This window comes from Camelus bactrianus, chromosome 26 (assembly GCF_048773025.1).
Source record: "Camelus bactrianus isolate YW-2024 breed Bactrian camel chromosome 26, ASM4877302v1, whole genome shotgun sequence".
NCBI classification, from domain to species: Eukaryota; Metazoa; Chordata; class Mammalia; order Artiodactyla; family Camelidae; genus Camelus; species Camelus bactrianus.
The window spans coordinates 33,790,088-33,805,812 of record NC_133564.1 but is presented as its reverse complement, the minus strand read 5'-3'; the positions used below and the strand labels follow the sequence as shown (position 1 = coordinate 33,805,812).

The following is a 15,725-nucleotide window of genomic DNA, read 5'->3' as shown; positions in this document are numbered from 1 at the left end:
AAAAGCATTTGTGCAGTTGTGGAAGCTGTGGGCCAAACAGGCCACTCATCGTGGAATGCCATTTGTACTTGAACAACTGAGTATTGTTGCCGATGATAAAATTTGAGCCATCTAGGGAAAGTTTTAATCCACCACATTGAGCTTGACAGCTTCCCAACACCTACAGACCTTTCTAATGGAATCCAAGTGATGATACTGATGAATGCCATCTTTGGATAGTATATAATTATATCTGTCAACCATGGGTGGATCTGTGTAACTCAGTGGACCATTATTTTCCAGATGACCCATCTAGGATGGTACCATGCATAGATAATCAATCCATTCAGAGTACAAGATGTAGCAGAGTCCAAAATGAGCATTCATAGGTTTGCAGATTCCACATTAACCTTTGAGAAACTTCTAGTTCTTGAATTTTGGTATATCATCAAAGAATATCCAGCACTTCTGAAAAGACTACTCAAATTCTCCCTTTCCGACTACGTATCTCTGTGTGTGAGTCTGGATTTTCTTCCTTATACTTCAACCAAAAACACCATATTGCAAGAGCCTGCATATGGCAGTAGTTAGGAGAATCTAGGTACCTTCTGTTAAGTCAGACTCAAGAGATTTGCATAAATGTGAAACAATGCCATTTTCCTCTTTTTTGTTTTTTGGAAAGTGTGTTTCATAAAATGTTTTTGTTAACATGTAATGGGTTTATTGCTTTATTAATAATGAATTAATAAAAAAATTCTAATTTCAAGTATGGTAAAATATCACTAGATACTACCCACATAAAGAAAATCTGGAGGTAGAAGAGTAGGAGACAACATCTCTGCCCTCAGGGACCCCAGTTTTGAGAGAGACCAATAGAATGCTCCTCACCTAGGGACCCTGAAAAAAACTTTTTAGGTATTTGTTTTGGGGGGCTTTTTTTTTTCATTTTATTTACTTATTTTTATTGAAGTATAGTTGATTTATAATGAATTTCTGGTGTACAGCATAGTGATTCATTTATATCTATCAATATGCCTATTCATATTCTTTTTCATTGTAGGCTTACAAGGTATTGACTAGTTCCCTGTGCTCTACAGTAGGACCTTGTTGCTTATCTATTCTGTATATAGTAGTTAGTATCTGCAAATCCCAAACTCCCAATTTATACCTCGTCACTCCCTTTCCCCCTGGTATGCATAAGTTTGCTTTCTATGTCTGTGAGTTTGTCTCTGTTTTGTAGATCAGTTCATGTGTGTCTTTTTTCTTTTTTTAGATTCCACATATAAGTGATATCATATGGTATTTTTGTTTCTTTTTCTGGCTTACTTCATTTAGAATGACGATCTCCATGTCACTGCAAATGGCATTCTTTTATTCTTTTTTATGGCTGAGTAGTATTCCATTGTATAAATATACCACAACTGCCTTATCCAGTCATCTGTCAATAGACATTTGTTGTTCCATGTCTTGGTTATTGGAAATAGTGCTGCTATGAACATTGGGGTGTGTGTATCTTTTTGAATTAGAGCTTCCTCTGGATATCTGCCCAGGAGTGGGATTGCTGGATCATAGGGTAAATCTATTTTAAGTTTTTTAAGGCATCTCCATACTATTTCCCATAATGGTTTCACCAAACTACGTTCCCACCCTTTTCTCCACACCCTCTCCAGCATTTATCGTTTATGGACTTTTAAATGATGGCCATTCTGACTGGTGTGAAGTAATACCTCATTGTATAAAATGTTTATTAGCTTTCTGAAGAAATACTACTTGAGAACACAGAAACAGGAGGCATTATCTGCCTGATAAGAGTCAGGAAGGGTTCACAAAGGAAGACACATTTGGTCAGTTATATCCTTCAGTGAGGCCTTAAACTCAATTTTGTAATTGGTTATATCCCAAATATTAACTTATAAATTAGTAAGAGAATCCAGAACGTTTCCCTTTGGAAGTTATGTTATAAAAACAATGTTTTTCAAACTGTGTTGTAACCCATCAATGGGCAAGTCAGTGGATATCAAGAAGCTTTTTAAAAAATTATATCTAACAGAACTTAATTTCATTGAATTCTCTCATATTTTATTTCTTTCCTTCTACTTGGTTTTATTCACTCTGGTTTTTTCCTCCCAACATTACTGAGATATATTTGACAAGAAATATTGTGTAAATTTAAGGCATACAACATGATGACTTGAGGTACTTACATACTGTGAAATGACTACCACATTAAGATTAGTTAACAGATCCATTACCTCACACTTTGTGTGATGGGAACATTTAAGCTCTCTTAGCAAATTTCAAGTATATAGTACATGCTCTAGTTTTTTAAGGTGGAAGCTTAGATGACTGACTCAAGACCCTTATCCACCAAAATAAGCATTTAATGCCATACATTTCCCTTTAAAAACTGCAATAGTTGCATCTCAGAAGTTTTGGTATTTTGTATTTCCATGAACCATAGTTATAGTTACTCCATTTTGATTTTTAAATGATTTAAAGTGTATCACCAATACAAAAGTTAAAATAGAAAGTATCTGTAAATGAATAGAAAAAATAAAACAAAAAACCTAATAAATATTCTAGAACTGAAAAATATAATAACCGAAATAAAAGACTCATGGGATAGGTCCCATAGCAGAATGGAGATAACATAAAAATGTCAGTGAGTTTGAAGACAGATTAATAGAAATGATCTAATCTGACCAACAGAGAGAAAAAACAGAAGGAAAACAAGAAAACTTAAAGGCAGGACAAGAACAAGAGATCGAACAATCTTGTTATCAGAGTCCCACAGGAGAGAAAGTGCTGCAAAAAATATTTAAGAAATAATGGCTGAAAACATCCCAGCTTTGGTGAAAAACACAAGTCTACAGATTGAGGAAGCTGAGCAAATAGGATAAATCCAAAGATATCCACGCCCAGACACATCAAAATCAAATTACTGAAAGCTAAAGAAAAACGAAATATTCCGCTAGCAGCCAGAGGGAAGTGACATGTAACATATAGTTGAACAAACACCTAATGACAGGAAGTGGCACTGTGTTTTTCAAGCGCTGAAAGAAAAGAATGTAAACCCAGAATTCTATATCCAGCGAAAATATCCTTCAGGGATGAAAATGAAATAAAGACATTCTCAGCTGAAGGAAAACAAAAGAGAATTTGCAGCCAGCAGACCTGAGCTAAAAGAACTGATTAAAGAAATCTCTTCAGACAAAAGGGAAATTATACCAGAAGGAAATAATGCTACTGTTCTTCCACCTGAAACCCTCATACTGTCAGTTCTGCTAAAACATGACGCATGTGTTCCTCTATCGTCATGCTATGCAAAATCACAAATAAAAACTGGGGGAGGGGGGCTTATGGTAAAGATGGGGTTAGAGACATAACACTCAAAAACTTAGTTTTTTTTTGTTTTTTTTTTAAAAAGGACCTGAAGCTTGCTTCTGGGTGCCGGCATTGGAAGGGTTGCAGCTTGTGAATTATCGTTAAGTGATGGATGGTTAATCTGAAATCGTTTGGGAATTTGTCACACCAGATGTGGGTGGGTGTCTCATAACACACCAGCTGACGACACTGGGAGAAGTGGAGGTGTGTGCATGTGTGTTTTGTTCATTCTTATGCAGTCCAGCTCAGCTGGGTGCATTTTTCTGCATTCACCTAGTGTTTTTCCAGGATGAAGTCTCATGTAAACAAATGTGTTATGCTCAAATGATTTCCTAATTTACCAATTAAGTTGAAACAAATTTGTTTCTTAAAAATATGTTATAACAGGCAGAAACCTTGGGGTCTTCATGACTGCTGCCAATCCCACTGCAGGGCTGGGCTGGAGTCCGAGCCTCAGCTGGGGCCAGCCAGGCCTGTTAGGTGCCAGGAGCTGCCGGGGTTGTGCAGGATGCTAAGGGCCACAGGCAGGAGGAACTGGGGGTGCCCAGCTGCCCAGCCCACCTGTCTCTAGTGGCAGAAGCACTTTGTCTTCCAGACCACAGAACCTTGGCCTGACTATGCCACACTCTATCAGACACTGAAGAGGGGAGTAGATTTTGCTTTCTGACAATGCACCTTCTTTTGCTGTACAGGCCTTTTTGCAAATGTGTAATCTGCCTATAAAGTTGGTTTGCAGGACAAATATAGAATATATGTCTCCATCAGATAAAGTACCTTTTGTTCATGTGTAATAGGGAAGAATAAGTCTGACTCCATATTGGATCTGTTTCTTTTACTTTATCCTTTGTACTCCACTGCTTTTGCTACAAGTTAAGAATGTTGCCTATAACCTGAAATACACAGGATAGCCCATTCTCAAGGCTCTGATCTTTAAAGGTACATTGAGAGAAAAAGTTACAGAACATAGAATAACATTTGTCTTGTTGGAGGTTCACAGGAATGTCGTGACCTGATCCCTGACCTCCATGGACAGTTACAAGAACAAAGGATACCAACACCAAGAAGTTTGCACCAACCAACCACAACCCCTCCCTTTTTAGTAAAGAAGCATGAATTCTAACTCAGGTAAGATGGTTCTTTGGGACACTAGTCCACCATCTTCTTGGTCTGCTGGGTTTCTGAATAAAGCTGCTATTCCTTTCCCCAACACCTCATCTCCTGATTTACTGGCTTGTCCAGCAGTGAGCAGTAGCAGCCCGGTCCAGCAGTGAGCAGTAGCAGCCCGGACTTGGTAACACATGTAGGAAATCAAGTAGTATCAGAACTTGGTTCGATACTCCAATTTGTTTAAGCCAAGGGCCATTCTCATAGGGATGGGCTAGATAAAGTCGAAAAAGCAGAAACGAGTGCTTCAGTGGTGTGATGAAGCCATAGCAGGGGAGACCACTCATGCTAGGTATGCAGCGCCTTCCCCTTGGCCTCTGCATCATCTCTCCGCCCATCAGAAAGAGTGGGAGGTCAAAGTAAGATGAACGCTGTCAGAGTGGGTAACAAGACTCCGGACTAAGTTTTAGAAGATGTCGACCAGCGCTGTCAAGTTCTCTCAAAAGACTAGGACCACAACCCTACTTGTTCAATAAGCAGCCTACTGAACTAGATGCACTGGTATCTGTCCATCTGTACACCATTCTTACCACACAACTGACCAGTGATGAACTTTCTGGGAAGGTGATAAACTACAACCACCTCCTTGCTTTCTGCAGAAGAACTGAGCAGCACTACTTTGAAGACTGGTAAATGCAGCTCATCTGTTAGTCTGTCTCGGAGAACGTGCCGGGTGGGCCCTTTCTGCGTCCTTCCCGGTCCCGGGCGGCCCCGCTCCCTCCTTCGGGACCCGCCGCCCCCGCTCTGGACGAGCCCCGCGTTTCCCTCCCACGGCGGTTCTCGGCTGGCCCGCAGCGGCAGCGGCACCACCGGAGGGCCGGCTAACACAGATCGCGGACCCCCAGGCCCGGGCCGGAGCCCAGCATCTGCGCTTCTAACAAGGTCCCTGGAGACGGGAAGCATCAGCATCTGGCCTGAGGACCGCCCTTCGGAGACCGCGGCTTTGCGCTGACCGGGAGCTATCTGAGGGCCTAGCTCTCACAGCTCCACGCCGCACCCGCACCCGCACCCGCACCCAGCGGACCAACACGTCACTGTCTTCACGCGCTTTGAGAGAAGCAGCCGGAAGAGGAGCCCGGCCGGTCCTCCCCGGCTGGTTCCGGGTGCGCTCCGACTCCAGCTTTGCGTTCCGCCGTCGGGCCTCCGGCTGCGCGGCGGAAGGCGGACACCAGGGGGCAGCCTCGGGCTCGTCCTGCGGCACCCGCTTCCGGCCGCGCAGGCGCCGGAGGCCGAGTGCTGGGCCGGGGGAGGGGACCGCAGGTAGGGACGCCGGGCTGGCCGGCCCGGGGAGGCGCGGCTGGTAGGGACTGGGCGGCCGGTGGAGGGGGCGGCAGGTAGGGCGGGCCGGCTTGGGGAGGGGGCAGCAGGTAGGGGTGGGCCTGAGGAGGGGGCGGCAAGTAGGGGGAGCCAGCCTGGGGAGGGGCGGCGGGGAGGGGCGAGGGGCTGCGGGCGCCCGTGGGGGCCCTTGGGCCTCCTGCAGGCCCTGCCCGGCCTCGACGCCCGAGCTGCACGTTAGCAGACGGACACTCAGCCGGTCCAGGCTTCAGCCCCTGCTTCCCGGAGGTCGCGGGTGCAGCACTGCCCCCGCCTCCAGGTGCAGGGCTGTCGGGTGGAATCGTCTGCTGCCCTTTCTTAAAAAGCAGGACTTAGCCGTTTTCTTGGGTGGTCTTGTCTTCCCCATCCTTGACCTTTACTATAAAACCTTAAGGTTAAGCAAGCATCCGGAATATTTAAAATCGTATTTTAATATACAGTGCTTTGTTGGCAAAATGGGATTCCAACCTAAACTGTATTGGGGAACAGTAATCCATTATTTTTCCTCTGGTTATATAAAATAATCTGTAGTTGGTGAAAACTAATTTTGTTTCATTCCTTTTTTTTTCTTTCTAAATTAAGCTGTGAGTGAGTAGCAGTGGTTCCCATTGTTTTCCGTTTTTTCTTACCAGTATCAGAAATGCTTTGTGTCTCAACAGTGCTTAAATTTCTTCTACCCACCTGGCCGCACAATCATTTCTTAACTTGCAGAACCAGCAGTTTTCAGTGTCATTTTGCTTATTTCTGGGCAAGAAAATTCCTTCAGCCATGCAGTCTTATCCCTATAGCTCTGGGCAACCTACTCCTGAAATATACCTTTAAAAGAAAAAAGCCCAGTGGGGCGGGTATAGCTCAGTGGTAGAGCCCATGCTTAGCATGCATGAGCATCGGGTTCAATCCCCAGTACCTCAATTAAAATAAATAAATAAACCTAATTACGCCCCCCCCAAAAAACCCCAAACAAAGAAGAAAGCCCATCAGGTGTTGGGGTGGGTGAACGACTCCTTTAAGAAATGGGCAGTCTCCGTATCAGCCCCCCATCCCTGCAGTGACCAGACTGTATTCAATTTAGTCCTAAGGGTTGCAGGATTTAGAGGAAGAATGTGGATTTGAGGCCAGAAAACTTGGCTCCTCCATGTACAGGATAGTCACCATGGATAATTCATTCACTCTAACTCAGTTTTCTTATCTGTAAAATGGGAATAATAACACTTATCTCTACCTTACAGAATTAGTATGCAGTAGACACTGTAAAAGTTAGGTGAATTTCTGGATGAGTATTTTTCTGAGAGAGAATTTCTGAATCTTCTAGGGAGAAATGAAAGGATATTGAGGCAAATAGCTGTAGAGTTGACAAGAAATATGTCAAAGAAGGAAAAAAAAAATGGAAACATCAGGCCTTGTAAGATCTGAGTCTACCCGTAGCAGTGCCCGGCAGGATCAGTGGAAGGTCAGGGGCAAGGAGGGTCTGCGGGTGAAGAGGATTAATGGTGGGTTTGGGCTGGTGAACTCAGATTGGAGGGAGTGGTGGCTGAGGACAGGCGCCCCGAAGAGGTGGAGAGCAGACCGGGTGGGAGTTAGCGCAGGAGGGAGGAAGAAGCCATGAAGACAGGAGGCTGTGGGTGATCAGCTGATCAGTGCGGTTCTCCTGAGCCCCTGCTGCACGGCAGCCATGGAGGATACACGGGTACCCACGCCAGGCAAGTGGTCCCCTAGGACCTCACAGTCGAGGAAGAAGGAGCAAGGTGCTGAAGCTGGGCATCCCAGAAAGGGCCCTCCTGGGACTAAGGAAAGCCCATGGGCTGGAGGGTGGGGTTTAGGGACGGGTCTGGACAGGGGCACAGAAGCTGGACCTTGGGGTGGGTAGAGGCGGGGTATCAGAGTTTAGACTTCATCCTGAGCGCAGAGAGGGGCTATCAAATGTTTTAAAAGCAAGGAGTGATCAGATTTGTGCTTTAGAAAGACCCCGTATATACCAGGGAGAAATTCTTCCACATGTGCACAGGACGTGTGTGCAAAACCTGTTTCACTAGCTGTGGCAGAGTCTGTCCAAAATAGCGAACCAGTGTTTCATTATCTGCTTGGACAAACCTCAGAAGCATAATGCGGAGCTTTCAAAAAAGGAAGCTGTAGAAGGATTGTATTACACCATACGTTTTATGTAAGGCACTGGAGTATTTGCCGATGTTCACGAGGGTCCTGGAACCAGTCCCCTGCGGTTACTGAGGGACAAGCGGTACAATACTGTTTGTACAAAGCTTGGAAACATATAAGTATTCTGTGTCATTATTTATGGGCGCATACTCAAGAGGTAAAAATAAAAAGCATGCTTGGTTCTCAAACTAGCAGGCACCCGAGTCACCTGGAGAACTTGTCAAAACACAGATTTCTTAGGGGAGGGGATAGCTCGGTGGTAGTGCATGTGCTTAGCATGCAGGATGTCCTGGGCTGAGTCGCCAGTACCTCTGTTAAGATAAAAACCCCCGGATTTCTGGGCTCCCCTTTGGGTTTCCGATTCAGTCGGTCTGGGGCCAGGGCTCAAGAACTTGCGTTTCTCAGAAGTTCCCAGGTGGTGCTGCTGCAGGTGCAGGGACCACAGTTTGAGAACCGCTGACATGGCGACTCAAGGATGCTGGTGACTTCTTGGGAGGGAGCAGAATAGGCCCGCGAGGGGGCCCCAGGGGCTTCAACCATGCATGTACTGTCTTATTTCTTTAAAAAATAGGATGCAGTTGTCACATGACAGAGCGAGGTGGCTGCTCATAATCTTCTGTTTAACTTTCTCTGCTTGAAACATTTCAGGAAAGAGAAAAGATCCTACTTGCTGTGGAAAATGGATCGGAAAGGAGGAAGAATTGGGAGCCTACGTAGGAAAGTGTTGCGGGAGCCCCGGTAAGAGACACAGACCACAGGGAGTTCTAGTCAGTATCTTGTAATAACCTTTAATGAAGAATATGAAAAGGAATATATGTCTGTGTGTGCATGACTGGGACATTGTGCTGCACACCAGAAATTGACACACTGACTACACTTCAATTAAAAAAAAAGAGAGACACACAGACCATGGCTGGTAGTGAGGAAGGAGGGCAGTGAGCAGATCTGAGGGATCTAGTGGGAGAACTGACTGTAGGTGGAGATCGTTTGGTCAAGGGGTTAGGGGAGGGAGGAATGAAGTCCCCTGGTTGTGTGCTTGTCACAGAGTGGGTGTTCTGGGGGGTGGGGGGGTGTGCTGGCGACAAGAGGGAGAGAACTGAATTATAGACGCCCCAGGCCTCGAGGGGCCAGTGGAGTGAAGTGCAGGAGAAAGGGCTTGAAACCATCAGCGTGTCCGTGGCTTGCAGAGCTGTGTGCGTGGATGAGACAACGCAGAAAGCTTGGGACGGAGTGGGGGTGGAAGGCGTGGAATGAAGGTGACACCCGGAGGGATGCGGTCACCTAAATCAGGCCTGGCCCGCTGCTGCCCGCCACCCATCCTCACGTAGCCTGTGAGCGAAGGGTGCTTTCCACCTTTTAACTGTTGGGTGAAGGATCAAAAGGACAGTCTTCTGGGACACGTGAAAACTATGAAATGCACATCCCAGCGGCGGTGAGCAGAGTTCTGTCGGAGCACAGCCACGCTCGACTGTGTTGGGTGGTCTGACTGCTCCCGCGCTCTGACCACAGGAGGGAGGAACCCCAACAGTTACCTTGTCGCTCAGCACCGCAGTTCCACGTCCCACCTGTCCCCGTGGTGTGGTCACTCGAGTCCTGTGTCCGGCCCCTAAACCTCACCATGTACTGCCTGGCCCTTTTCGGAAAAACAGTTGGCTGGTCCTGACCCAAGACCTAAGTTGAGACACTCTTGGTGACTTTAAATGCTCTGGAAGAGAGGTGGCAGGCATCTCATCTGTTTCTCTAAGGTCACCTTCTAAGAATCAGGTGTCCGGGGGAGAAGCTTAGGAGACCGTGAGGCCTGAGTGGTGAAAGTCTCACCGTGACCGTGGAAGTCCTGGGAGATGGCAGGAGGAAGTGGGCTGGAGATAAAGATGTGGGCCTGCAGTCTCCATGAGAAAGGTGAGCAGAGAACCCTCGGGACATCGCTGGGTGTCGCCGGTGATACCGGCATCGTCTGGAGGAGGGAGGGAGCAGAGTGAGGTCGGAGCTGTTGAGGAAAGCCAGGTTTCCTGAGCAGCTTGTCGGGACAGTGTGGACAATCAAAGCAGTGTGTTCTCTTGTTATTAGGAAACGGACACTGACTCGTGGAAGAGTCTATTCCATTTGTAAATGTCCTGCTCAGCAGAAGCAGTGTCACTGCCGACCCTCCACCTGCAGCCTCATGTAAACGAAATCACATGCTGTTTCTCTTGGCCCATTTCACTTGGCATAATGTTTCCAAGTTCGCGCACGTTGCATCATGTATTGGGGCTTTATTCCTTTTAATGGACGAATAACGTGCCGCTGCACAGACAGACCGTTCTGTTTATCCTGCATCAGTTGATGGACATCTCAGTCGCTTCCATTATTCAGCTTTTAAGAAAGATGCTGCTGTAAACATTGACATACAAGCGTCTGCGTGAATGTGCGTTTTCAGTTCTCTAGATACTGAGCAGTAGGTATGCTGGTAGCTCTGTTTAACCTTGGGAGCACCTCCAGCCGTTTTGTGCAGCGGCCGCACCATTGTGACTGCCACCAGCCGTGTGGGAGGGGTCCCTGTGGACACTTGGATTGTAGCCGTCCTGGTGGGTGTGCGCTGGGGTCTCGGGGCTTGATGTGCACTTCCTGGATGACTGTTCATGGGCCCATTTGCCATCCGTATGTCTTCTTTGGAGAAATGTCTATTCGAGTCCTTTGCCCAGTTTTAAATTGAGTTATTTGTCTTTTCCTCATGAGGAGAAATGTTCTTTTTGAGTTGCCCATCAGCCTCCAGGGAGAGGTGTCAGGGAAGCAGGTGTGGGGTCCTGAGAGGCTGGGACTGGGGCTTCACGCGCATCTGGAGCCATCAGAGGGTGGGGCGTTTGAATGAGACCCCGGGGTGTGAGGGGAGAGGGCCAGGTCCCAGCCTGCGGTTTCCTGGGAACCAATGAGAGTGTTGTGAGGAGGGGGAGTGATCAACCAGGCAGATGTGCTGAGAGGCCAGGACCAGGACTGCGTGTTGGCTGTTTGTTAGGGCGTGGGGGTCACCTTGCTGCGGTCGGCATGGGTTTGAGAGAAGTGAGTTCAAGAGAGAGGTGGAACTAGCGAGTGTAGACACCCTTATGAGGAGTTTGCCAAAAAGCAACAGCTGGAGGGGAAGGTGGGGCAAGGAGGGGGTGCTTTAAAGGATGGGAGACATTAGGGCGCCGGGTCAGGATTCCGGAGAGGAGGGCCCTGCTGGGGCAGAGCCGGGAGCTGGCGGGAGGCATGGCAGAGGGGCAGGGGGCTGTGAGCCGTGCTGGGGGCCATGGCAGTGTTTCTTCAGGGAACTAGGAACCAAGATGGATCAGCAGCGGAGAGGGAGGGTGGGGGAGGTGATGCAGGTGGAGGAGATGGGGGCTGAGGCCCCCATTCACACCTATCGGGTGCGTTCACCCATCGCAGTGAGCAGGACTGCCAGCGGGAACTTGGCCTCTCAACCAGAGGGAGAGAGAGTTAGCACAGAACTGGGGTGACAGTGGAGTTTAGGCAGAATTTAAACAAAGCCGTGTTTTGATGGCTCAAGGCCAAGCAGGACTGCCTGCAAAGAGGTCAAGCTCCGGCCTGGCCGGTCACGTGGACCCACGTAGACATGCAGTGCCCTCTCCTGAGACCACTTGCCCGCAGCTCTGCTCCGGGTCAGAGCGACTCCGCTGCTCCAGGCCACAGCGGGGGCGCCCTTCTTCCTGACAGGTCCTCGCGCCGGGAGCTTCTGGTGGTCTGTGATTTTAGGGAACAGTTTCTCAGGAGAAAGCAGTCATCGTTCAAAGAAGAGGGTTGCTTGCCCCTCTGTAGTGCCCAGAGCAGGGCTGGCTTGTAGACGTGTGGAATGAACGGGGGCCAGAAGGTACTGATGGAGGGAGCAGGCGGGGACCAGAGAGGCTGGTGAGGGGCGTGGACCAGCTGACGGGGCTGCGGGAGGACTTCCTGCTCCATCCTGGGGATCAGGAGCCTGAGGGACACCCAGCCAGGAGGCCCCTGGGGAGGGCGGACCACCTGGACTGTTGCCTTTTGTCTGCGGGCAGAGTTGCAGCTTCTATTTAACAAGCCTCCTTTTTGGTGCTTGGAGGCAGGTAACTTTCAATTGGGTGCACGGGGCCAGCCAGAAGCCTGACGGCCCAGGAGGCTGGAGGGAGACCTGAGCTGGGAGAAGGAAGGCCTCCTGGAAGGTAAGGCTTCATGTCATGACTGTCTCTGACCCCAGAGGCACAGGATCCATTCTGTTACTGGTGTCCCGCGTGTCCCAGTGCTGAGGTGAAGCTGGCGTGTGCCGGTGCGGCCACAGCCCTTGTCAGAGTAGTGACACTTCTCTGTGTTTGAAAACGCCATCTGCCTCAGGCACCCTGAGGGTCCAGCTCCCAGTGTCCGGGTCCTCTCCCCACCCCCCTGGCTGCCACCCCCACCTTCCAAGTAGTCATGTCTGCCTCTGCCACGGGCGCACACCTGCTCCAGGGCTGGAGCCCAGCCCATCCATTTGTGGGCGAGCGCCCTGCCTCGTCGTGGCTGCTGGGTGCGAGAGTCACCTGAGTCCGTCCCGTCCATCCCCCCCCCCCCCCCGGCTCACACCGTCCTGTCAGTTTGGCTGGTGGGCTCGGCAGTCCCGGACCCTGGCGGGGCCTCCCTCCCAGGCTCTCCCACCACGGGGGCAGCTTTCACACTTCTTCTTATAAACATCAGGGAGCTCTTGAGTTCCTTCCAGGGAACACCCCAGCCCCTCAGCATCACTGCCGCCCCCTGACCCTGGCTGGCCCCACGCCGCCCCCGCCCCGCCCCACCGGGCTGACAAAGCCACCGCGTGCTTCCATCTCCCTCCCTCTTGGTTGAGTATCCGCCCAGCGCAGACTGCTGTGGGGAGCTAGACAGACACCAGGCCCCCTCCCCTCAGGGCTGAAGTGAAGAGCAAGGATTCCGGGCGGAGCTGGCATTGGTCGATGCGGCGTTTGGTGCTGGCATTCAGCCTCCTCGGTGCTGCAATGATCCTGAGGCCCGGGGTCCCCGCGTGTCCTTCGTGAAATGAGACGGGCCGTGACCACTTCTTGTTTCCCCTCGGTTGTAGGGATGGCAGAGGACAGCGCCATGGAGACCAGAGCCCAGGAAGGCAGGAAGGGCCTCCCGCACAGGGACATGCCCCCGGGCCTGGGGCTGCTGCTGGCCATGGCCCTCATGAATGCCCTCCTCTACCTCTGCCTTGACCGGTTCTTCATCTCCCCTCGCCGTACCGAGGACCCCGGGCGCTGTCCCCATGGCCACTTCCGGGTGGGGCAGATGAGCAGCTGCTCCCCGTGGCTGAGCTGTGAGCAGCTGAGGACCGAGGTCCGGCAGCTGAGACGCGTCGGGGAAGGCGCCGTGAAGAGGGTGAGTCCTGAACCCCAGTCCCCTGTGGCTGGCGGCCTCTGGGAGCGCAGCTGGCGTGTGTGCGGGCGCGGGGAGCCATCCAGATGCTCCTGCCCTCTAGCCCTGCCTGGGCTCACATCTGGGATGCACCCCAGTAACGTAATCCAAAGGAAGGAGAAGGCTGAATGTATGAAGGGGTACTCAGCTTTGTTGTCCATAGTCAAAGAAAACCAGAAATGATGACTGTAGGGGAATGGTTAATTAAATTATGGTCCGGCTGGTCGCAGACTATTCTGCAGCCAGTAAGTGTAGTTAGGAACCCTGCGTCACAACATGAAAAAGATCTTCTAAGTGAAAAAGCAAAACAGAAAACTGTACAATACACCGATTTCATCTGCAAGGTTACATACAGAGAAAAATACAAAAATGATAGAAATTGTGCTATGGTGAAGGAGGACTTGGGGCAGTTTTTTTGGTTCTTATTTTTCAAACTCTATGATGGTGTTATATTGATTTTTTAAAAAATTTATTTAAAAAAGAGAAACCGAAGGGGAGAATTCAGTTCTCAGGTAGAAGCTTCCAGAGCCCCGTCTCACAGGCGGCCCGTGTGCGGTGTTTACTGCGTGGCTGTGCCTGCAGAAACGGTGAGTTAGGGTGACTAGAGAAGCCAGTGGAGGGTGTTGAACAAAGGCAGTCCCTCTGTGAGGATGCAGCAAGTGATGAGGAACGGGGTGGAGGGGCAGAAAATGCATCTGGGGGCTGCCGTGACCGTGAATGTGGAGTGGAGACACCTTAAAGGAAGGAATCAAGGGAGAAAGGAGACCAGTTAATGTGAAGTAAAGCCTTGAAACAAGGAAGCTGCTCCTTTAGAGACTCACGCACTCCTTGTAGAGGTGCTGGGGGTGTGGCAGTGAACAGAACAAAGACCCTTGAGGCTTGCATCCTGGTTGAGAGGCCAGCCAGCCGAGAAGACAAGAAACAGCTGCGTAATAAACTGTGCTGGTGATACTCACCATGAAGACAGCTGGATGGGAAAGGAGCCACGGGCTTGTTACTCTAGATGGTCAGGATGGTGTGGATATTTGGGGAAAACGTTCCAGGAAGAGAGATGGGGACCAGCAGAGACCCCAACGTGCCTGGTCATCTGGAGACTAGAGGTGGATGAAAGGAGGAGGTCAGAGGTGGGGGGTCCTGCTGGGCATGTCGGCCTCAGGCACCATCAGAGCAGTGGGTAGAGGGCTGAGGAGCCGGCCTGTGTGCCGAGTGGATGGGACAGCCACAGCTGGATGGGTGTCAGCACTGGACTCAGCGGGAATTGATGGGATCTGGCTGTGTGTTAAAAGTGGATGTGTAGGATGTCCCAGGAGACCGGATGTGGGGTGCGAGGGAGGGGGTGACTGCGAGGTCCCCAGCCTGAGCAGCAGGCAGCATGGGAGGGCCGGAGAGCGGATTCTGTATGCTCCAGATGGACGCGCGAGGCCATTGGGAGGCCAGGCTGAGACTCAAGCGGTCAGCTGGGTGCACGAGTCCTGCCCCCAGGGCAAGGTAAGAATTTGGGGTGGTGTCGACAGCCTTAGGCTGTGAAGAAGCCACCAGAGACGGAATGGCAGGGAGAGGACTTCCAGCCAGTTAACTTCTGTCTCCTTCAAAGAGGGGCCTCCGTGTCATCACACTCACTCAGAACGATTGGGAAACATTTTTCAGGATTGGTTTTTACCCTGGAGGGTGTGTTTCTGTATAGCTTTGATGGTGGCAGGCCATGTTTGAAGACAGATAGGACTTGAGGGAATCTGGCACATGACACCTCTCCCAGTAGATTCAGTGACCTGGAGTGGTTAAGGTGAGGGAGGGGCGACCAAAAGGCCCCGAGGCTGGGTTTTTTGTTTCTTTGGCTACAACTTGCCCTCAGGGCATGAGTGTTGGAGCTAGGTGTCAGCCTTGTCTGTCCTGCCCTGTTGGAACCCCCAAAATGAAATGATCATCTGTAAAATCTTACTGAAAATGCACCAGTACAGGTAGTATGCCCATACTGTGAAATACGCAGCTTTAAAAAGAGTGACCTGGATCTGTACGTACATTAGGGAAAGATTCCTGAGGCATCAGTTAAATGAAAAAAGCCAGCAACAGTATATTTATGTTATAACCCCCGTTTATGTAACAAACTCAAATGCTGTTTTTATAAAGGTACATTAATAACAAAAGCATAGGAAAACTTCTGAGAGGTTACCAGCCGCACAGCTAACTGGTTTCCCTTGGCTCGGGAAGTAAATGCAGAGGAAGGAGGTCTGTTCTTTCCGTGTTTGAACTTTCACCAAGAAAAATATTCATGCTTATTTTTATAATTTTTTAAAAAAGGTTAAGTTGATTGCTGAGAAATGATTCTTAATCCCTAACTTGCA

At 49.6% G+C, this 15,725-nt stretch overlaps 1 protein-coding gene and 1 pseudogene across 13 annotated transcripts in view; both read left to right on the top strand.

Moving 5' to 3' along the window:
• Window positions 1-4,472: 4,472 nt before the first annotated feature.
• On the top strand, window positions 4,473-5,538 carry LOC123617786 (metaxin-2 pseudogene; annotated as a pseudogene).
• A 209-nt stretch (window positions 5,539-5,747) lies between these two features.
• LOC105071102 (heparan-alpha-glucosaminide N-acetyltransferase) overlaps window positions 5,748-15,725 on the top strand; it is a 53,083-nt gene continuing 43,105 nt past the window's right edge. The window contains exons 1-5 of one of the 13 annotated variants that reach the window (XM_074353879.1): window positions 5,773-5,861; window positions 8,644-8,733; window positions 9,741-9,894; window positions 12,066-12,161; window positions 13,049-13,347. In XM_074353879.1, coding sequence (XP_074209980.1) covers window positions 13,051-13,347 — 297 coding nt within the window. In that variant the 5' untranslated portion in view covers window positions 5,773-5,861; window positions 8,644-8,733; window positions 9,741-9,894; window positions 12,066-12,161; window positions 13,049-13,050. Of the gene's footprint in view, window positions 5,862-5,944; window positions 7,542-8,643; window positions 8,734-9,740; window positions 9,895-12,061; window positions 12,162-13,048; window positions 13,348-15,725 lie in introns of those variants that run through there. The other 12 variants (XM_074353880.1, XM_074353873.1, XM_074353877.1 and 9 more) reach the window with 12 other exon arrangements.